Source organism: Phaenicophaeus curvirostris, chromosome 1 (assembly GCF_032191515.1).
Source record: "Phaenicophaeus curvirostris isolate KB17595 chromosome 1, BPBGC_Pcur_1.0, whole genome shotgun sequence".
Classification (NCBI taxonomy): domain Eukaryota; kingdom Metazoa; phylum Chordata; class Aves; order Cuculiformes; family Cuculidae; genus Phaenicophaeus; species Phaenicophaeus curvirostris.
Window position 1 is genome coordinate 203906533 of NC_091392.1, and position 22629 is coordinate 203929161.

At 40.6% G+C, this 22629-nt stretch overlaps 1 protein-coding gene across 2 annotated transcripts in view; it reads left to right on the top strand.

Annotated features, from left to right (window-relative positions):
• Positions 1 to 227: 227 nt before the first annotated feature.
• Positions 228 to 22629, top strand: part of CWF19L2 (CWF19 like cell cycle control factor 2) — a 72567-nt gene continuing 50165 nt past the window's right edge. Inside the window, exons 1-7 of one of the 2 annotated variants that reach the window (XM_069883487.1) lie at positions 228 to 359; positions 9391 to 9510; positions 10926 to 11033; positions 13132 to 13251; positions 15078 to 15171; positions 16314 to 16429; positions 17967 to 18685. In XM_069883487.1, the coding sequence (XP_069739588.1) occupies positions 228 to 359; positions 9391 to 9510; positions 10926 to 11033; positions 13132 to 13251; positions 15078 to 15171; positions 16314 to 16429; positions 17967 to 18685 (1409 nt within the window). Of the gene's footprint in view, positions 360 to 8571; positions 8679 to 9390; positions 9511 to 10925; positions 11034 to 13131; positions 13252 to 15077; positions 15172 to 16313; positions 16430 to 17966; positions 18686 to 22629 lie in introns of those variants that run through there. The other variant, XM_069883488.1, reaches the window with a different exon arrangement.

The following is a 22629-nucleotide window of genomic DNA, read 5'->3' on the forward strand; positions in this document are numbered from 1 at the left end:
CCCGCCCCATGAACAGCCCCGCCCCTGCTATTCGCCCCGCCCTCTTCACTTAGCCCCGCCCCCTAAGCGGTCGCCCCGCCCCTTCCGCTGCTGCCCCGCCCCTACTTCCTCCTGGCACCGCCCCCCCAGCCTGGCCCCTCCCGCTCATAGCCCCGCCCCCTTCCGGCCCCACCCCCTGCGCTCCCGCCCCTCTCGACGTCTCTTAGTATGCCGTTTACGACAGTGTCATGGCCTCGCCGTACGGCACAGCTGCTGCGCGGCCGGTTTCCGGCAGGGCCGTGAAGGCGTCGGGGTTGGGGAGCGAGCGGAGCCTGACGGAGCGCGGGGAGCGGCGGGAGCGGCCGGCGATGCTGGCGCAGGTGGGGCCCGAGGAGCCCGAGCGGCCCCGAGGGCGGAGCGGGGACCGGGAACCCCGTGAGCCCGAGGGGAGCCGGCGGAAAGGAGCCGGGAATTGGGTTCGGGCAGCAGCGCCCGGGGGCCCTGCGTTTTCGTAGAATCTTTAAGTGCTTCGGGTTGGAAGGGACCTTAAAGCCCATCCAGTTCCAACTCCCCTGCCCCCTCCTCCGACTAGATCAGGCTGGCCAAGGCCCATCCAGCCTGGCCTTGAACACCTCCAGGGATGGGGCAGCCACAACTCCCCTGGGCAGCCTGTGCCGGTGCCTCACCGCTGTCATGGTGAACAAATTCTTCCGTATGTCTAGTCTAAATCTGCCCCTCTCCAGTTTATAGCCATTGCCCCTAGTCCTATCACTACAAGCCTTTGTGAACAGCTTTCTTCAGGTACTGGAAGCTCGCTGTAAGGTCTGCTCAGAGCCTTTTTTTCTCTCCAGGTTGAACAGTTCCAACTCTCTTGGCCTGTCCTCATACGGAAGGTGCTCCAGCCCTCTGATAATCTTTGTAGCCCTTCTCTGGACTCGTTCCAACAGCTCCATCTCCTTCTGATGTTGAGGATTCCAGAACTGGACACAATACTCCAGATGAGGTCTCACAAGAGAGGAATAGAGGGGCAGAATCACCTCCCTCAACATGCTGGCCACGCGTCTTTTGATGCGACCCAGGATACAGTTGGCCTTCTGGGCTGCAAGTGCATGTTGCTGGCTCACGTCAAGTGTCTCATCGACCAGCCCCCCCCAAGTCTTTCTTCGTAGGGCTGCTCTCAATCACATCATCCCCCAAGCTGCATTGAAACTGGGAATTGCCCCGACCCAGGTGTAGGACTTTTCACTTGACCTTTTTGAATCTCATGAGGTTCTCAAAGGCTCACATCTCCAGCCTGTCCAGGCCCCTCTGGATGACATCCCATTCTTCCAGTGTGGCAACTGTACAATTGGTCCACTTGGTGTTTCACTTATTACATGTTTCAGTGTTTCCACGTGTGGAAAGAACCAGGGTCAGTATTCTTTGCATGCTTCCTTCCGATACATGCAATGATAAAGTGGCACCATCCCCTCTCTCTTCCTTAGGTTCAACAGTCCCAGCTCTCAGCCATTCCTTAAATGATATGTAAAGGGTTGATCAGAGGGCTGGAGCACTGTGGTGAAAAGGACTTGGGTGTGCTGGTCGATGAGAAGCTTGACATTAGCTGGCAATGTGCGCTTGCAGCCCAGAAGGCCAACCATATCCTGGGAAGCATCAAAAAGTATGGCCAGCATGTTAAGGGAGGTGATTCTGCCCCTCTATTCCTCTCTTGTGGGACCTCATCTGGAGTTTTATGTCCAGTTTTGGAATCCTCAACATAAGAAGGAAATGGAACTGTTGGAACAGGTTCAGAGGAGGGCTATGAAGGTGATCAGAAGGCTAGAGGCTGAGGGGAGACCTCATTGCTCTCTACAACAACCTGAAAGGAGGTTGTAGAGAGGAGGGTGCTGGCCTCTTCTCCCAAGTGACACGGGACAGGACAAGAGGGAATGGCCTCAAGCTCCACCAGGGGAGCTTTAGGCTGAACATTAGGAAAGAATTTTTCACAGAAAGGGTCATTGGGCACTGGAACAGGCTGCCCAGGGAGGTGGTTGAGTCCCCTTCCCTGGAGGTGTTTAAGGCACGGTTGGACGAGGCGCTGAGGGGCATGGTTTAGTGTTTGATAGGAATCGTTGGACTCGATGATCTGGTGGGTCTCTTCCAACCTGGTGATTCTATGATTCAGGTATTATGAAACTGTTTAACATTCTTATAGCTCTATTCTTTGTCTTCAATTCTTCCATCCCACAATCTAAATGTTGAGTGTAGGTAAATAAGACCTGTTCCAGTGTTTCAAACCAATAAGTGATGTTCTTGAAATAACGTAAATGGTCCCTTGAAACAAGGTCATTGCACAAACAAGAATTTTTTTGTTTAGTTTTACTATTTAGTGTTCTAAAAATTTTTTGAGATGTTAAGGCATTATTTTTGGAAACATCTTGTTTGATGTTTTTGACTTAGACCTCTATTTTTTGTTTACTTTTTTTTTTAATTTTCATTGAAAATGCAACCTAAGATTAGAAAAAATACCCCAACCTGTAACAGTTTCATTAGTTTCACTGTATTTGAGCTGTAAACAAGCTGTGAAGTCAGCAGGTTTCCCTGGTGAAGTTTGATCAGGTATTTCCTTATAAAAGCTGAGCCACTGGATTGTTGCAGTGGTTAGTATTTGCTGAGGCTATGGAATGCTTTGGCAGAATTTTTGACTTCTATATTAAGTAAAACATTACTGAAATGTCTCCTTAGACAGAAGTCAGTAGCAAAAGATATTGCTGTTAGGGGTTGTAGAGCTGTTATTTATTGGAAGTTGCTTCAGTACTGTAATGCTAAGCACCTCCTTGTCATTTTTTCTTTTGAAGTCTTCTATGAAGTGTGGAGACCTGATGCTCTCTGTCAAAGGAAATAAACATGTCAGCATTACTATATTTACTTGAATCTTTGAGTGATATTAGGAGAGTAGTGACAGTGAGAAATGAGTAATGCCTTTTCACAAAAGGTTTTCAAACTTCGGGCGAAGAACCTCTGCATTTTTGCAAGCAACATTTTAGATTTAACAGGCAGGTCATTTTAGAAGGTGAGTGATGAAGACGGATGTCTTCGCTGTTGTATTCTGTAAGTCTTTCCTCTAGAGCTCGTGCCACAGGAGTGGAGAGGCCCTGCATTCCTATGAAGTATCTGCCTGCAGTTCCCTAGCAGCAGTGTCTACCATCGTGCATCTGTTTATCTGTTGTGCCTGCAGTTTTACCAGCAGAAACAGTTACTGCTTCCCAGATGGTTCTGACTGAAAGTTGACATCTACAGTTTGCTTTTTAAATCGCATGCCTGACTGTTCTGAAATGCTTATTGATGGTCCTTTCACTGACCCATTTTCTGTGCCTTTTGACAAAGACAGTGGTGTTTCCACAGCTTTGTCAGGAGGAGGTGGAGCAAGAGGCATCGCTCTGACTCACTTGTGATTTGCAAGTTGGGGTGGAAGTTAAGCCCTCTCCTGTGTTTCCGCTTCCCTCCTTGCGAAAGCTTTGTGGATGTAACAATAATTAGAATATTGATTATATAAAAACCAGTCTAAGCATTCATAAAAATGTGTTATCCAGGTTGAGAATTGGTATAAGAGCATTACAACTGCGTGGAAGGGTATGTTCAGGTTCCTTGAGCTTTGAGGTGTTGGGAGCTGGGAGGATAATGCAGGCAGCCTTTCCAAGAGCTGAATATTGGAGTTGGTAAGTGAGTGGAGTGGATTGTGTGATAGGATGGATGATGGACTTGACATTAGAAATAAAAGCTTATATTTTACATTTTGTGTGCCTTACGAGGTCTGACACAAAAAAACTGAGATGTGACCCTGTAACTTGGGAATCAAGAGTAGGAGGGGAGAGAAAAAGAAACTATAGAACATATTCTAACCTGTTGCAGTGAGACAAGGCTCAACTAGATCCCTTCACTCAGTACAACTGGATGTATGTTCAGATATAGATGTTTCCTTACGCTTGGTTGGAAAATGTGGGTGTGCACCGGTCCTCAGTGCTTTGTTTGTGAAGCAATTTTTAGCTAATAACTACATCTTCCCAAAGAACAAGTCGGTACTCAAAGGAACCCACTTTTTGTTAGTAGGAGATCTGAAAGCAAAAATGGAGATTCTCAACAGCCTTTCTGAATAGGTTGGTGTTGATGTTCTCAAAGGTCTTTTCCAATGTAATGATTCTATGACAATGACCTACAGAATTGCTTTGTATGTTGGCAGCATTGTATGCAGCTCTGTGTCAACTCAGAAGGGAACTATTTTGAAAGTGACTATAATAGGTTTTCTTGATTTGTTAAATAAAAAGAGTTACAGGCACAATCTGGTTTTCTTTGGGTTGGACCTCCTATGTTAATGTCTGAAGGACTGAGTTAGGCGTTACATCTTTTGAATTTATCTGACAGAAAGCTGTTGCCAAGAGCAGTTTTTGCATGCTTCTTCCTCCTGCTCCCTTCCTCTCCAAGGTACACATTGTTTTAGCTCATTCCTTATGCTTAAACTGGTATCCTTGATGACCTTGGAAGCTTTATCTGCAGGAAGCTGCACCTTGCTGTTTTTTGGGATGCATTTTGTGTGAGGGTAGTCTTTGAAGTCCATTGAGGCAAGAGTGCAGGGACATGCCTGTGCAGGGGAAGAGGTGGTGGAAACATGCAAGTGGGAGTGCAGAGAGAAGAGCTATGGGAAAACAACTGTGCCCTTCAGTGGCCAGGAGCCATTAGAGCAGTTTAGCACTTGCTCTCTGTGTTGGATGTCTTTCTTACACTGTCTTGATCTGATGGTGTGCTGTGGTTTTTTTCCAATTCATTTTTGGAGAAAACGAGAGTGTTTTGCTTTTGAGTAGTGATGATTATTGTCTGAGGAGCTAGAGGTTGACCACAATTAAAGATGGGAAACTGTGTGGCAGTGATATGGAAAATTTTCTCTGGCCTTGCTGACAGCTGAAATAGTACATAGAGCTAGAGTCAGGAAAGAGCATTGGCGAGGGTTTCTGTGGGCTGGGGAGGGAATGTGTTAGCCTCCATCTTTAGGTTTGGCATGTCCATTTCTGGACATCTTTGGGGAACTGTCATGTAGCAACCTCCATTTATTGTGCAACCAAGACCCAGGCTGTTGGAAGTGTCTTTGATCTTTTTCTACTTCTTCCTGGGGTGGCATTGTGTGGTTTTTACGGCTTTTGGTGTTAGTGTCAGCACTGAGGTGTATTACTGCACGCGAGCTGTTTGGAGCAAGTTTTGTTTTTCATTTAGCAGATACTGTTGTCAGCAGCCGTGCAGGCTGCTTTTAAGAGACCTGCCTAATGAATACCAAAAAGCGTTTTCCCTACACTTGGTTTCCTTCCTCATTCAGATGGGGATGTGAAATCCATGACCCTGTGGCCCACCTGTGGTAATGACTGAAGAGTTTGTTACTGTTCACCTTGGCAAACATTGCTGATGTAGTGCTGTGGAGTAGTTATAGCTTTTATACACTGTATCAACAGAAGTTTTGGAGTGGTTCACCTCATGCTTGGTGCAAAGGAGACTATGAGCAGCTTTATTAAGGTGTAGAAGTACATCATGTAGCGTGATGCTTTGTTCCCCTTCTTGGCAGGTTGTTGCTTGTAATGGTCCTTCCTCTGTGTTTGTGTGTAGCATGCATTATGTGTAATTAACGCATTGCTTTGAAATAGAGGTATTTCCAAATGTACTAATGGAGGAAAAAACCCATAAAAATATTGCAGCAGTGACTCAGAATGTACCTAGCATTAAGTACTCATCTGTAAAAGGGAAAAGATAAATTCTTGGATATTTTTGTGGTATTGTAAAGAAGTAGTGAACTTTAATGGGAATTAAATGCTTAATTCCTGTGGATCAACAGATGTGAAACTGTTAGAGCTGGCAAGAGACTATTGGAGTCTGACAAGGGACTTGATTATAAAATACAGAATTGGAAGAATCAAAGATCATCCAGTTCCAACCCCACTGCCGTGAACAGGGACAGCTCCCACTAGATCAGGTTGCTCAAAGCTTCATCTAACCTGGTCTTGAACAGTGCCAGGGGTGGGACATCTGTGATATCTCTGAACAACCTTTTCCAGTGCCTCCCCGCCCACACAGTAAAAAAATTCTTCCTAGTATCTAATCTACATCTCTCCTCTTGAGCTTAAAACTGTTACCCCTTGTCCTATCACCGCAATCCCTGGTGAAGAGCCCCTCGCCAGCTTTCCTGTAGGCTGTGTTTAAGTACTGGAAGGATAGAATCATAGAATAGTCGGGGTTAGAAGGGACCTTAAAAGTCATCCAGTTCCAAATCTCTGCTATAGGGGTTGGAAAAACTAGTAAGAAAGAATAGTTAGGTGCTAGTAAGCCCTGAGTCACAAAAGTCAAGTAAAATAGAAAGGTAAGATTTGAAGCTAATGAAATGGTGCAGATAGATTCCACCCCTCTTCAAATAATTGTGTGTGTGTGAAGGGAAACTGTTCCCTGAAAATAAAAATGAATGTTGTAATTTGATGGTAGGGGGAGCTATATAGTTTTGAGATAAAAAGGATCAAAGGGTATCACTGCTTCCTAACTCATGTTAAAATCATAATTGAAGTGAAAATACTACTTCTTTCATATTCTAAATCTATTAATTTCACATATGGATCTTAAGAATCTTCTGTATTTTGTATCTTTATCCGAGAAGAAAGGAACTTTCACCTGGTGTTTTTGTGTCTGTCTCTCTCTTTTTTTAAGAGTCTGGTGGCATTGCCACTACAGATTCATCTTGCCCAGCCCTGTTTCATTTAGTATTCAGGAGACAACAGTCTGCAGCTTGATGATGACTTCTAGTCATTCTGTGTTCTGAATACGTATTTCTATACTTCAGCCAAAACAATAATCCACCTCTTTTATTAAGATCATGTATCTGAATTACCTGAATACTTGCCTGTTTTTTTTAATTTATTAGAATTAATAAGTAGAGAAGCTGCTTTTGTGCCTTATTTATAATATTAACTTCATTCTATGCTATATGTATTTATAACTTGGATAAAATGAAGGAAATAGGAATTTTATTTAAAATATACCTTTTGTTATAGAGAAGGGGAAGATTTAACCTCTTACTACAGACAAAAAGAAAATTAAATGAAGACATAGTGACAAGCTGATCTTAGTTGGCTTCTATTTTATGTATTTATAGATTCTTGTGCTCAAGGGCTGCTGATAAGCCTTGATACGGTCCCCTCCCAGTCTTCTCTTTTCCAGGCTAAATGGAGCCAGGTCTCTCAGTCTTTCCTCATAAGAGATGCTCCAGTCTCCTCATGATCTTTGTGGCATTCCACTGAACTCCCTGCAGTTGTTCCTTGTCTTTCTTGAGCTGGGGAACCTAGAACTGGACAGTATTCCAGATGCGGCTTCAGAAGGGTAGAGTAGAGGGTTAGTGCTGTTTTTTTTTAAAAAAAAATCCTTTTACGTTTTTAGCATTTGGCTTTAGTTATTTAACCAGCCACCTCACCCCCCAAACAAACAAAATCCCAGAACTCAAACTTGCAAGATTGATCGCACACAAAATTAGGATCATAATAAACTTGCAAGGACCAACGCCAGGACTGGGGCAATCCGCAGTTTCAATATAGCATGGGGGGTGATGTGATTGAGAGCAGCCCTGCAGAGAAGGATTTGGGGGTGCTGATTGATGAGAAGCTTGACACGAGCCGGCAATGTGCGCTCCTAGCCCAGAAGGCCAACCGTATCCTGGGCTGCATCAAAAGAAGCGTGGCCAGCAGGTCAAGGGAGGTGATTCTGCCCCTCTGTTTCTCTCGTGAGACCTCACCTGCGGTATTGTGTCCAGTTTTGGAATCCTTAATTTAAGAAGGATATGGAGTTGTTGGAATGTGGGTCTAGAGGAGGGCTATAAAGGTGATCAGAATGCCAGAGCAGTTTCCCCATGAGGACATACAGAGGTCTTTTCCAACTTGATGATTCTATGACAGGCTGAGAGAGTTGGGGTTGTTCAGCCTAGAGAAGAGAAGGCTCCGAGGAGATCTTATAGCAACCTTGCAGTACCTGAAGGAGGCCTCCAAAAAGCTGGGGATGGACTTTTTACAAAGGCATGGGGTGATAGGACGAGAGGGAACAGCTACAAATTGGAGAGGGGCAGATTTAGACTAGGCATAAGGAGGAAATTCTTCATGATGAGGGTGGTGAGGCACTGGCACAGGTTGCCCAGGGAAGTTTTGGCTGCCCCAACCCTGGAGGTGTTCAAGGCCAGTTTGGATGGGGCCTTGGGCAGCCTGGTCTGGTGGCAGATGTCCCTGTCTGTGGCAGGGGGGCTGGAACTGGATGATCTTTAAGGTCCCTTCTAACTCAAACCATTCTATGATGGAATGAAATCGGTGCTAGAAGAGCTGCAAAACAGTAGCTTGAGCAAAGAAGGTGCAGAATATGTTTTAGCTGAATCTCCTCCTTAAGATGCAGTTCGGAAGTGTATTTACTGCAGTCCTCTAAAAGGAAAAGTTCTCAAGCACAGGTCTCAAAATTGTTTCTGGTTCTGTCAGTGAGGCTTACAAAGTTGTGCTCTAAGTAAATGCTACCGAACTCCATCTGCTTATTTTTCTTCTCTGTCTGAGGCCACACTTAGGTATAAAAAGGAACAGAGGCGTGATCTGCTAAAGCATCTACAAGGTGATGACACTTGGGTGCTTGATGATGTGAATGAGCATGTTGAACAACTGGAAAAGGTGATGGACCTGTAAATCATCCAGTTGTGGTGTTAACTTTGCAGCATATTTGTATGAAAAGAAGGCTTTGAGGGCTTTAAGATGGTCTTTAAAACCTCTCCAATTTTTGATTTCTTTGTGCTTCAATATTAGCATTTTTTTTTTAAGTGAAAATAACTTTTTACTTACAAAGAGGAAAAATTTTGATTATTCAATACTGTCTTGAATTTCTACCAAATGCAGAAGAGCAAATGCTGCCAGACAAGAATAGTCCCATGGCAAGAAATCTGGAGGATCCAAAGCTTCATAGCAATCCCCTTTGTGGTCATTCACAGGAGAAACCTTAACGGAACCTCTGAATGTCCCATCATTTACTATTAGTGTAGAAACCATTGCAGATATTTCAACAAAGGACAGATGTGTGTTGATGGATGCAGTGATTCCCAAAGGAAGAGATTTGACCAAAATAAATGTAGTGTGGAAGATATTAAATGTATAGTTATAGTACCTTAATTCTAGTGGAAAAAGCTACTAATCGGGGAAGGAATAGTCAGCTATGGATGTTGGAGAACATCGATAGAGAACAAGAGAAGAGAGAGAGGGTAGTAGAAGTAAAATGTGGTTGTGTCCAGCTGTGTGTGTTTTTCCTTTTTCAGTGAGGTTTGGTAGGTAGGTTCTGATTGTGTTTCTTGTATGTGGGTGATCTGATTTGCTGGTTCTCGTTTACTTGTAGGAACATTCTGTGCAGAAAAAAAAGAAAAAGCATAAGCATTCAAAAAAAGCTAAGAAAGAGAAGAAGAAAAATAAGCAGCATAAATCTGAAAAGAAGGATCACTTATCTGATAGTTCTTCGGTGAGTAAGAAACTAAAATGTTTCAAAATAACCTGCACCATTTTAGACTGCGTGAGTACACGTGGTTAGTAAAATTCAGACTTATTTTACTGTTTTCTGTTGGAAAAAAACATGGCAAAATCTGTCTTTTTAATATACAGCATATTTAATCAATGTAAAAGATACTGCTACGTGAGTGCTTATCAATTTTATAACACTGAACTCTTCTCATTAGGAACTGAGGGATTTATAGTTTATCAGCAGAAGAAAATCTGAAGAAAACCCTCATTCTAGGATACAGTGGAAAAATTCATAAGTTCCCTGTTGTCAGTGGTGTGTGATAGAAGGACGTGTCTAAAACTGCAAATACTTGACTGATTTTAAGCATGAGTTACTGCTGCCTTTTTCCATGAATGTTCAGCCGTGGAAACTGAGCCACATGGGAGTTGTATGTGAGTCTGAAGGAAGGCTCAAACTTGTGCATTTGAATCTGTAGACAGATGCCTTTATGTTGAGGAGCACTGCCAGAACAGTACAGAGGCTGCATTAGAAATCTGGGTGCTGCTTTCTGGCCACATCGTTTAAAACATCCTCCCAGCATTTTGAAGCAAGTGAGGTAGCACTGTGATTTTTTTCTTTTCTGAGAGCCTCCTTTATTGAGTGAAGGAATATGCAGCATTATGAGATTTATCTTCCAGGGACTGCTATCAGGAGTGAACTATCCTTTTCAGTATGGGAAGTAGCCTAAGCCACAAATGTCCCACGGTTCCCATGTGAGCCATCAAAACCCCTCGAATCGTATCAGTGAGTCCTGGTGATACAGCACAGCCTTGGCTGATAACTTTGATCCAAAATCTGTTATTTTCATCACATGTTCATGTGAATAGCAAAGAAAATCTGTTCAATGGGGTCCTGTTTGCTTCAGATGTAAAATCTCAGTGCGTTTTTTGGAAAGGCTAGTGGAGGAAGTCAAATATGAAAATAGGAGGAGATAGCATGTGTAGTGCTTTATGTTATACTGTTACTGGTTTTACTTTTTTAATGTAAAACAGAATTAATAATGAATTTAGATTTTTTTTTTTATTTTGGTTTTGTAATGCCATAAAACCAATTGGTTTTGGCTTTATTCGGACAACTTTAACTTTAGCACTGTTACCGTAGTAAACTGCCAGTACAACCTGGCATCATACATCCCAAATACTGGGGTGTACTCATAAAGTATGGTGAGATGTTTTGATTCTGAAGGAACAATCCCCTATGGGAATATCGATATTCTATTTTTATTAGTATTTTTAAATAATGAGCAGTATTATATTGTGGTGCTTAGCATTCAGCATAAATTTTGATTATCAAGATACTTCGTAACTACTGCATTTTATGAACATATAACAGTTAAGATGTTATTATTACTTTTTACATTCAACTCTATTTTGTAGGATTCTTCAGTTGAGTGGGTTGAGTCAAATGTGTCACAGTCAGATGACACAGAAAAGGCTTGGAAGGTCAACGAGCAATCAGATGCTGTGAAAGAACCCTCCCTGCAGGTGAGCAGTCTGATAACTACTCCAGAAATAAATTCAGCAGGACCAAATGTGAAACGTGCTTTGGTTTCTCGATGGTTCTCTTGCAGTGTGTTGGAACAAAACCTCTTTTACACGCTAATGTTTCTGTCTAGGTAGGTAAAGATGAGATTTCATTCATCGGGAGACTTCACTGTCTGATATTTGCTTGGTGTTTAACAACGCACTACACTTTGAAGTTACTTAGCACCAATTCCTTTCATCATATTTTGAGACCTTAGCAATTTAGCTTGGTTTTCTTGAAGGTCAACTTAAATATCTTGATTAGACTTGTTATTTTTTAGGCGTAATTTTGGTGGCTGTTCCATAGTTGAATTTTTACTTCTGTGGTGCTTAAACAGATATAAAAGGGAGAGGTGTAGAGCTTTCCGACCACAATATTTATGGAGTCAATGCCTGTTGATCTTCAAGGTGAATTCTGTACTCAGTAAGCAGCGTGTATTCTGGAAAATAGAATCATTCTGAAATAAACTGATTTTAGTAACTTAAGTGATGTTTTTTAATGGTTTAATTCCACTCCTGAAAAAGTCCCTGTTTCTCTTTCTGGATTGGTGCATTTTGTTAACAGAAATAAAAAGGATCTCTGAATCATATCTATGTTCTTGAAAAAATATAAAGTAATGAGATATAAATCCTTACATATATCACAATAATTAAAACTGAAAAAACAGTTTTTCCAAGCATTTCTTGTATAATGTGCACCCTGGTCTTGTCTTGTTTGTGGATGAGGAGTGTGCTTTGAAAGGAATTTCCTGGATATCCCTACTTTTTGGTATTTTGCCTCACGTTATGAAGTAATTTTGGACAATGTAAACCCTTTCCTGTTGGATTAAACCAAATTAGAAAGTATGTTCTCAAAGCGCACCTAAGGTACTCCATTATACCAGTCTTGGACTAGTCCAGAGTACTTAATTAGAGAAAAAAAAGACAGACAAACAAAAGAAATTCCCAAACTGCAGTTCTGAAGCTGCGGAAGACAGAGACAGTTTTTTTTCAGTGGTGCCCAGGAACGAGATCAGAGGCAATGGGCGTGAATTTAAACATGACTTTCTATTTGAACATCAGGAAATAATGTTTTACTGTGAGAGTGACCAGGTAGTGGGACAGGTTGCCCAGAGATGTTGTGGAATTGCCACCGTGGATGCATTTACAAGACTTCTGCATGTGGTCGTGGGCAACACGTTGCTCTGCTTGAGCAGAGGGCTTGGACCAGATGACCTCCAGAGGTTGCAATGTACATACATTTCTGCTGATCCACGTTGCTTTCTAATGTGGGCATAGATACCATTGAATCACTTGAAGATGCATTATTTTTCAATTCCTTCTTTTTCTTAGAGGAGATATGAGAACAGGAATTTTGTTTCCCCTCTGAAATTCTCTGGTGCCTTGCCTGGTATAATTTTTAAATAACAGAGGAAATGTGACCTATGGCATTTATTCAGATTGACAACTCAGACTTGAACCCTACTGTAGATAAGAAGACTTTTCTGCAAGGACATGTTTCAAAATAGATGTAATGTTGAAGCCTAGGTATATGTAGATTTTTTTATATCCTGCTTGTCTTTAGAGAGTGGTGCTCATTTTTAAAATGTCCTTGATCCATCTTAGGTTTAGGAAATGCAGTTTTCTACCTGTCATTGTGGGTACTGTTCGCAAAACTTAGATGTGCAAGTGTTTAGTATGAGGGTGGAGTTATTGCCTGGATAGCCAAGGTATGAACTATGCTTAGTTAGAGACTGCAGATTTTGTGTGCCCTAGAAGTGATGTCAGAGCTCATCAAGTCAGAATGAGTCACATTACTAGTGTCTTAAATCCATTGTGAAGATGTATTTAAAATCACAGAAAGACTTGTGAAATCTATTTGTGTAAGTGAATATTAAAATATTGAAAGATGGAGTTCTTAATTGTATTTGCTTTTCATTGAAGCATTTCATATGTGTTCATAAAAAACCCTGTGCTTTTTATTGAAAGTAGCATTTGTCAGTAGTTGCACTGGTTTCATTTGTACGCCTAAGCCATGTTTCTGCTGGAAGTATGAACACGGATTCTTTGTTTATTTTAGAGAGAAGAATGGATGAATTTAGACTTCTTGACATTGAAAACCACATCAGTAGCAGCTGTCAAAGGTGAAAGACACAAAGATAAAATACTGGAACGACAGAAAGCTCAAGAAATGGAACAGGTAGAAGGAATTAATGTATCAACGTTTTTCTGCATCATACTAAATTTAGCGTGTTGAATGAATCAATTAATTGGTTCAAATACGTGGCTGTATGGTTTTTAATCTCATGCCTGATGTGTTGTGTGATAGTGATTTTAACTTGATTGGTCAGTTATTTGTTCTGTTCGGGATGGGAGGGGTTCACACATCAGGCTTATCTTGTGGGGAAAAAGCCTTTAAATTGTCTTCTAGGCAAGGAAAAAGCCAGTTTTGTTTGTACTAAGTTCTGTAAAATCTGAAGTGCTTCTGAGATATTTTGCTTAATAACAGCGTCAGGCTGTTGGTCTGGCTTTCTGCCCTACAGTGTGTCTGTGTGAGAGGAGCACCACTGTTAATGTGAAAAAGCTTACCAAAGTTACTGTGTTGAAGTGTAGGGGTGCTGAGGCTTGTTTTTTCCTGAAGAAAAAATTCAGAGCAGTGGCTGTGCCTCTCATGCTGCAATTGTGCATGAGCACATGGGTGATTAGGGTCCAGCTTGGGAAAGGGTTGCTGTTATTAAATTAGTTCTGTTTACATATAGTTGCTGGCTGCTTCATTTTTTCATTCAGCTCCTTAAATGCAATGTAATCTGCTCTGAAAACATAGTTGCTGATCACTATCTCATACTTACTTGTCCTCACTTCTTAGAGTAGGCCATTTGTTGCTGTTGATTTCCAGTTAGTTGTGTTGTGGTGGGAACTAGATAAACCCTGAGTGTTGTTTTTGTGTAGTATGCAGTGCTTTTGTTATTGTTTTTTAAAAGGGATTAATATTTTTGATTTTTTCCTCACATAATTTTTTGCTGAACACTTTTTCTGGGCTGTTTAAGGACTGCTTCAGATGGAGCTTGTGAATTGTCAGAATGTCTGCATGTATTATATGGTTCACAACGATTTATTTGTATTCTTTATCCTAGAAGAATATGATTTTTATAGACTCTTCTACCCAGCCACTTGCTCTCCATGCAGGTTTATACTTCTCAGTTGTCAACATCAGATGTCTGCCCTTTCTTTGATACTCAAAACTATATGTACAGTAGATTCATACAGCATGACAGTGGTGGCGATGAGTTGATGATGCAACACAAAATCAAAATTTTGTCAGTTCTGGGATGCCTAATCAACCCTTTTCTGCAGTGGACTTCCTTGCCTGCTTCCAGACAAGTCACTTAACAGAATCACAGTAACTTACTAGTTTGAGGGTAAACAGCAATAGCTTGAAGTAAAATGAAGAGCCTCCATAACAGCAGTGCTTCAGATGTGAGTGCACATGGCAATGAAGTCATACAGCAAAACTGCTTCTGTATAATAAAGGTGCCAATTAAGCACATGTTTGAGAGCTTTGACTCTGTCCGTGCTGGCTGTGTTGCTGTAGAAGCACTTCAGCTGGCTGTCAGCTGTGTCACCTTCTTAGAGGAACATCCCTTCATTCACAGAATCACAGAAATTAGGGAATATTACTTCACTGAAAGGGCTATCAAGAACTGGAACAGGCTGCCTGGGAAAGTGGTTGAGTCACAATCCCTGGAGGTATTTAAAAGATGGGTAGATTTGGTGCTTAGGGACATGGTTTAGTGGTGAAGTTGACAGTGTTAGGTTTATGATTGGACCTGATGATCTTAAAGGTTCTAAATGATTCTGTGATTCTATGAGTCAGGATGGAGCGTTATGTTTATTTCTACCTGTCTTTAGATAGCGCAAGTTATGAGTAAGCTGTGCTGTTCCTGCATGTGTCTTGCAAAATTTATCAGATATTCTGAAAAATACGGACCGTGTCCTATGTACACAATAAAGTTATTCCTGTTTCAGGCCATGCTGTCTGAGAGAGAACTCAATCCTTACTGGAAAGATGGTGGTACAGGTTTGCCACCAGAAAAGGATGAAGCAGCTTCAGTAAAGAAAGGTAAACGACAACTTCTAGTAATAATCTTAAACTTTTGTTTCTAGTTTCTGGTCTCTGTGTTGCTAACAAGTTACTACTAATTTTAATGTAAAGGGATTATGAATAATATGTAATAATGTAAAATTTGGATGAGAACTTAATAGTGAATATTGGATTAATATCAGAGTATGATTTTTGCAGAATTTATCTCTATTGGTTTTTAATCTTGAGTAGTTTGACCTTCAGTACCTTTACAGAAATTTTCCCTTTTGAACTAATTAAAGGAAAGCATGATTTAACCAAGACAAGATAAATTGTTGTCATCTCATTTGGTTCCTTTCATTCCATTACACAAATTATAGTTTTAAAATATTCAACCACTGAAATCTGAGTCACATTAAGATGAAATACATTACAGATGCAGTTTGTGAAAAATATTATTTCTGTAACCTTTTCACTTCTCTCCTTACCCTAGGGTTATCCTGTCTATTTCCAGCAAGAGCAGTTAGAAAAACATTGTTCATAATGTCATAAAATGTTTATTATTTGATAAGAAGGGTCTTTGTATTCTGTGAACAGGGAACATTAGAGTCCTTGGCTTTTCTTTTTGGGTGCCTTTCCCTGTGGACACTCCATGCTGCAGACTATTAGCTTCATGCCCGCTTTTAGCAGTCACAGATATTAGCAGTCGATAAGACGTGACAGGCATCAGCGAGCACGTGTCCTGTATGTTAAGACCTCTGCTTGCTTTTCAAATGGAAAGCACTGGGTCACTTGTAAGTTTTCTGGCAAGGGGAACGTGCTTGTTTTCCTGTGAGGGGTATGCCAAAGAATGGACATAGTGTGTGGAAACAATAAGGTTCTTTAATTTCATAAAACCCCCCACAGCTTCTCATATGCCACGCCTGTCTTGGAAACTGCTTGTTTTGTTCTGTGATAGGATGGAGAAGCTTAAATTTAATCAGTGATATTACTGAGATATATCCAACATTAAATTATAAAAACATGCAATTGTATTATTACATTCTTACAATTTTTCTTCTACATCCCTTCAGTTTTTACATTAAGTTTAAGTGAAGGTTTAATGTCATATACAGAGGAAGGTTAAATAGGAATAACAAATAAGATACAAAACTGCACTTTCTCATTGTTTGCTGCTTTAGTTTCAGTGGTAGAAGATGCTGGATTAAGTTGGTTACGAAAATCATACCAAAGGATGAAGGAGCAGGCTGAGAGAGAGAAACGAAATTTTGAAGACATTGTCGCTGAGAGATATGGGGTAAGGGTCTTCGATTAAGTTCTATTCATACAAATACATGCTTGGAAAAGATTACTTTCATGTAAAGGCACAAATACATAATATGTGGTGTAAGACATAAGGAAAGAAGCAGGAAAAAGCAGCCTCTGCAGCTTTTCTCAAGTAATGAAGAATTTAGAGCTATGCAGCTTTTTATATTTTTTTGTTCAACGTTTTTTACTATATGGGATCCTAGTGCAAATTTTATTCTTCTGTCCTGCATCAGGAGGTTCAAATGATCCCAGTACCTGAGTACTTCTAAAATTATGGTGTACACTAGTAAATGTATTTTGTTCTCTTGCACGTAGTAGATAATAATGCACATTGTGAACAATAATAATGCCAAGATAATTTGGAGAGCTGCATCAAATTTAACCAAATATGAATATTCTGGCTACTTGTGCTCTGCTCAGTCCAAATACATTTAGGAAACTGTTTGCTTATGTAGGGTTTGAAAATCTTCAAAACTTATTTTTAATAGAAGTTTTCTGTGACCATATTGGCTGTTTAAAGTCTGTCCTCCCTGCGTGTTGTATTATTGTCTTGAAAAGCTTTGGTCAGATGTGTGGGGTGTTGAATCTTGGCCATAGTGTTACATTTGAGTTTTCTGTGGGTTTTTTTGATTAGATTGGTTTGTTTGTGGAGGTCTTGGAAAGACTTCATGCTGTTGTTTTTGAACTGAATTGTAGTCACTCCTGAGAGATGAAACCAATGTGGTCCGCACTGGTAGGAATTATTCAGTGACAGTGATTCTATGGAATATTATCTTTAAGAATCTGCAAAAAAAAAAAATAGAACTTTAAACAGCATGAACTACTCTGGCTGCTGACGTGCAGGGCAGTTGTTGAAAGAGATCCCTTACTGATTTGCTTCAGTATATAATATTTTGAGCAAGTAAAAAAATAAATTGATGACTTTTGATTCAGCTCAAAAGAGGTAAGAAGGACAGTCCATATTTTGCATAATTGCCTGATGGATAAAGTATTTGTCCAGAAAGCCAGACACGGGTTCAAAGCCTGTTTAAAGCTAAAGACTTTTGAACCCACTCTCCTGTGTTTTTAAGAGTTTACCTAGATTGTAAAATGATTTAGTGGGAACATTCATTGGTTCTATAGAAGCTGAGCACCTGATGAACATAAATGTTAAATTAATGAGGAAGAGTGAAGAAGCCTTTCTCCCTTGCTCAAGCCCTGAATCTTCAGGTGGCCAGGAGGAGACAGCTCTGAGGCTCCTAGTCCCTGTTACCAGGAGTGCTTTAGCACTTTAGAGCCACTGGATTAAAGTCAGAAGTAGTCCGAGAGAAGAGATCAGAAGACCTTCCCAACAGAGCATCTTAGACACGAGGCTCTGTGCTCCCTTTTTTGTACTGGTTTTCTTTTCCACTCCATGGCTCATGCCTTGCCCTTTGCACAGTAACTCATTTTCATAGGATGGTGCCTTTCTTGTATTACTTTGTAGGGAGCTTCATAAGACCCCATAAGCTTAAAAACAGAATGACTTTTTTTATTCTTTCTTATAGTCAATGGAAGTATTTCAGTCACGATTAGAAGAAGCTGAAAAAGTTGCATCCAGAAAGGAAAATTATCATAGAAGTGGAAAATGGAAGAAAACTGACTATTTAGAAAGTGAGAAAGAGAAGAAAGAGCAATATATGAAAAAGGAGACACGAGATGAAGATGATAGAAATGGGAACATGTCTGGGGGCTGTACTAGGGAGAAGTATGGCAAAGGATGGACAAAAGAAGACAAAGGTTACAAAAGAGATAAGTCAAGAGAAGACCAAGAATGTGGACACAGCAGCATGGACTCAGAATTGAGAGGATACAGCTCCAAAGCAGAAAAACACTCTGATGAAAAACGAAGTCAGGGAAAGAGTTCATCTCTAAGCAACATGAAACACAAATTTCTGAAACCCTCTGAAGATGATTCATCATCTTACAGTGCACCTAGAGACTACAAGTCACATCAGTCCTCTTCTGGACTGCTGGCTAATAGTTCTTTGAGCAGCCGTTTCCAAAAACCTAGTGAGAATACTGCACTGTGGACCAAAGCACACACAGAAGATTACAATGAAAAATTAATATCTGATCAAAAATCATCTGATGCTAAGGAACACATTGATGACAGTAGTTCGGAAAGAACTCTAAGTGATAAAAAAAAGAAGTTGCAACAAGAGTACCCAAGCAATATCCCTGAGGAGAAACAAACATTATCTGAAAGTAAAACATCATGTTCTAGGTATTTTTGAACATTTTTACTTGTCTTTTATTTGCTGTATTGTTACTGGAAACTCTGTGATAGTATTTAATAAAATCAGATCTCTTTAGTTAGGAGGAGACAAGCCTCCCAGGTAGGAGCAGCTGAAACAAACCACCATGGAAGTAATGAGTACCACCTACTTCTTCTGTCCCTTCTGCATATTTGAGAATTGCTGATGATAGATTATTTTGGTGCTTCTTTCCAGTATTAGTTCACACTGCAGTAAAATTGGCCCCCAGGCAAAAAAAAATTGCAAACCAGTATCTAATCAGTTGTGCAGTTTAGAAGAGACAAACTTTAAATATTAGAAAATGCTGACTAAAAATGAATAATAATTACAACAGAGATGGGTTTGCCACCTGCGAACTCTTCTAAAAGGTTTTAGCATATGAAAAATAGTTGACATTATTGGTTGTATATTTTCTGTGAAAATGAGAAAATATGAACAGGCATGAGAAGAAAATTGCAAAGTAATTTGCAGTAGGAATTTCACTTTGTCAGACTTGCTTTAATGCAAGACAATGTAAAGTGCTACGGAGAGGTGGTCAGAAAAATCAGTTGTAGACAACTGAGATTTTACTGTACTTGAGGTCACCGGCTTCAACCAGCTTGCTGCTTCTGGAAGTGAAGTGAGTAGTGTGATTATTGCTATGAATGGTTTCCTTCAGATCTTCCCAATAATAGGTAAGCATGTGAAAAAGTGTTTTAGAGTCAGTGGTGTTATTTTATTGCTTGGGAAAGCTGGACAACTAAATGTTCTTGTATGTAAGAAGGATGCTATGGTTTTGTTAGAGACAGCGCTTGATGAAATATGATCAAGTGTAATTCCTTGTTTCTTACGTGCTTTTGTGAGATATTTGCAGAAAAAAACCCCTTCCTACAGCAAGATTATGAATTTACTTTTTAATATTTAATTGTTGGATTCTAATAACAAAGAAATACCTTAGAAGTATTTGTTTTATTTGTAATGGTACCTACTTGTAGTACTTGCAAACAGACAGTGAGATATCTGCAAAGGAAAAATGTACATGAGATGACTACTGCATGACTGACCAAAACCAGGCAACCGATTCTACATGATTCTTTGTACTCAGCTGGTTGGGTGTTCTTTACAGATTTTTACTTGCCATATTTTCTTTAACAACAGGAAGATAAATTGTTTATATCATGCTCATTCAACCTAATGTACTTATTTTTCTTATAGCATGAATTTGAATATACATTGTGGCAGGAGTGGTTCCCAATTTTGGCACAGATAATTTGTATGCGCTATGGGAAATCCCATTGTGTTTTTCGTGCCTTGTTTTATTGTTAATTTTAGTATTTGCCTCAGTGTCGCTTTGCTGGGAAATGAGAAATATGTCTTTATAGCTGTTTTAGTTACTCTGAAAAAAAAAGTCTTGTAGCATTAAACTTGCGATGTATGAGACATAATTGGGCCTTCAAATTTGGTTATCCTTTTCATTTTTCCAGATATTGCCTGAACAGTTATTGCCTTGAAATGCCTGAGGTTTACCACTTAAAAGCAATTTGTAAACTTCATTTAGAATGATTCATGATATGTCTCAGCTGGAGCCTGTGAGACTGCCTCATCCTCCTCAGTCCTGGCTCGTTCATAACTTCATTTAAGTATGAGATCTGCACAATCCATAGTTGTTTTCTGTCTGGCTTGGGTAGGTCTTTAGCTTCCATAAGGAAACTTAGGTATTCACATAAGGAGAGATGCTGCACTGGGAGCATCTGGTAGAGTGCATCTGCTCTGCAGTTTGGGCACAGGCTCCATCAAAATGAAAATCTGCACTTGGAACTATATGTCTGAAAAAAACCCACCTTATTATAAGTTTATTAATAAACTTTCCCACACACGTAAAAAAGCATGGCTCTGCATGGTTAGGGTCTAAGCCTAAAAAAAAAACCCCAAAATACTTCACTGATTAGCAGCAAATAATCTGTGTAAATGTTATATAACTGTTTATTAAATCTGCCTTCCTTCTCAGTTTTGTTTACTCCATGATTTCCACAAGGAGAAGGCAAGATTAACAGCTGTGTCGTACAACTCATGGCAAGTAGGAGTTCTGACATCCAGCATACTTTATTTACCTTTATTTTTGGTGATTCTCCAGAACACTGAGCCTGAGTGAAAAGACCCCGTGTGAAGACCCTGCACCTTGTTCTTATTTGATTGATTTTGCTGCTTCTATTTCAGGGATAGAGAGAGCTGGTGGTTGCTTTGCATGTGTGTCGGGTTGACCCCATCAATAAACTGTGTACCTAGCTGCTCTCTCATTTCTCCTCCTGCAGAGGGAATCAAAAGAGGGAAAAATTCATGTATCAGATAGGCAGCTTGAGAAATGAAGGGAGGAGACAAAAACAAGTGGCGCACAGGCAGTCAGCCACACACCACCTCCCATGGGCCGACTGATGCCCAACCACTCTGAGCAGCAGCTACTTTGGAAGGACTGCAAGTCCCAGCTTTCATAAAACCATAGAATAACCAGGTTGGAAGAGGCCCACCGTATCATCGAGTCCAACCATTCCTATCAATCACTAAACCATTCCCCCCAGCACCTCGTCCACCTGTGCCTTAAGGTGACTCAACCACCTCCCTGGGCAGCCTGTTCCAGTGTCCAATGACCCTTTCCATGAAATTTTTTTTCCTAATGTCCAGCCTGAACCTCCCCTGGTGGTGCTTGAGGCCATTCCCTCTTGTCCTGTCCCCTGTCACTTGGGAGAAGAGGCCAGCTCCCTCCTCTCCACAACCTCCATTCAGGTAGTTGTAGAGAGCAATGAGGTCTCCCCTCAGCCTCCTCTTCTCCAGGCTAAACACTCCCAGCTCTCTAAGCCGCTCTTCCTAAGGCCTGTTCTCCAGCCCCTTCACCAGCTTTGTTGCTCTTCTCTGGACTCGCTCCAGAGCCTCAACATCCTTCTTATGGTGAGCGTGGCGTTATGGGGCATGGAATAGCCCTTTGCCCAGTTTATATTGTCTGTCCTAGTTGTGTCCCCTCCCAGCCTCTTGCCCATCCCGGCCTTCTTGCTGGGGGTGCAAAGTGAGAAACAGAGAAAGCCTTGAAGCTGTGTAAGCTCTGTTCAGCAACAGCCCAAACACTGCTGTGTTACCAGCACTGTCACCAGTTATGTCCTAAGCACAGCACTGTAGGAGCTGCTATGAAGAACATAAACTATCTCAGCCAGACTTAGTAGAACATGTAATTACTGAGTAGAACATTGCCTTATTGTTATTTGAAAAGAGCAGCTACTCCTTTGCAGTTGTTTTGTTAAATAAAGGTGAATCACAATTTTTTTTTTTATTGCAAGTACAAAACCCCTACCTTTTAGCTTCTGGTTACCGCGTGTAGTAAGAACAATGCTGATTGTAAGTGGACAGAGAAACTAGATTGTGTTTGGAAGTGGTTTGCTTAAAGAATTCAATTATTATGATAGCAAAGATAATTCTTTTCTTCTTTTCATAGAAGAGAACTAAGTATAGAAACGATTTGGCTGATATTTTCTTTTGGATGCATTTTCTATTTTAGTACTATTAAACCAAATTCTGCATCTTCTTTGATATTTTAATGATATTTGTTAGCCAATACAATTACTGAGCTGATTTATTAGTAAAGTAGAGATTACTTTGGCCTGGAAAACTATGTGGCCTCTGCTTCTTGACTCATGTGTTTCCAAGTTCTTTTAAGCTGATTCTTAACTCCTGAGCTTCTGTATGTTTGAGATCAGGTACAACCTCTGTACCTGTTTCCTTCTGTGGGAATTGCCTTTTTTCTTTTCTTTTTTTCAGAATTTTGTTGAAAATTCTCTTAGAACACATCAGGGTTGGATATGTGGGGTCGTTTTCTGTTGGGTATAATTTATATGCTGCTACTTTTCTTCTTTTTCCTGAAGTTTCAAGTCTTGCAATAGATGTAATT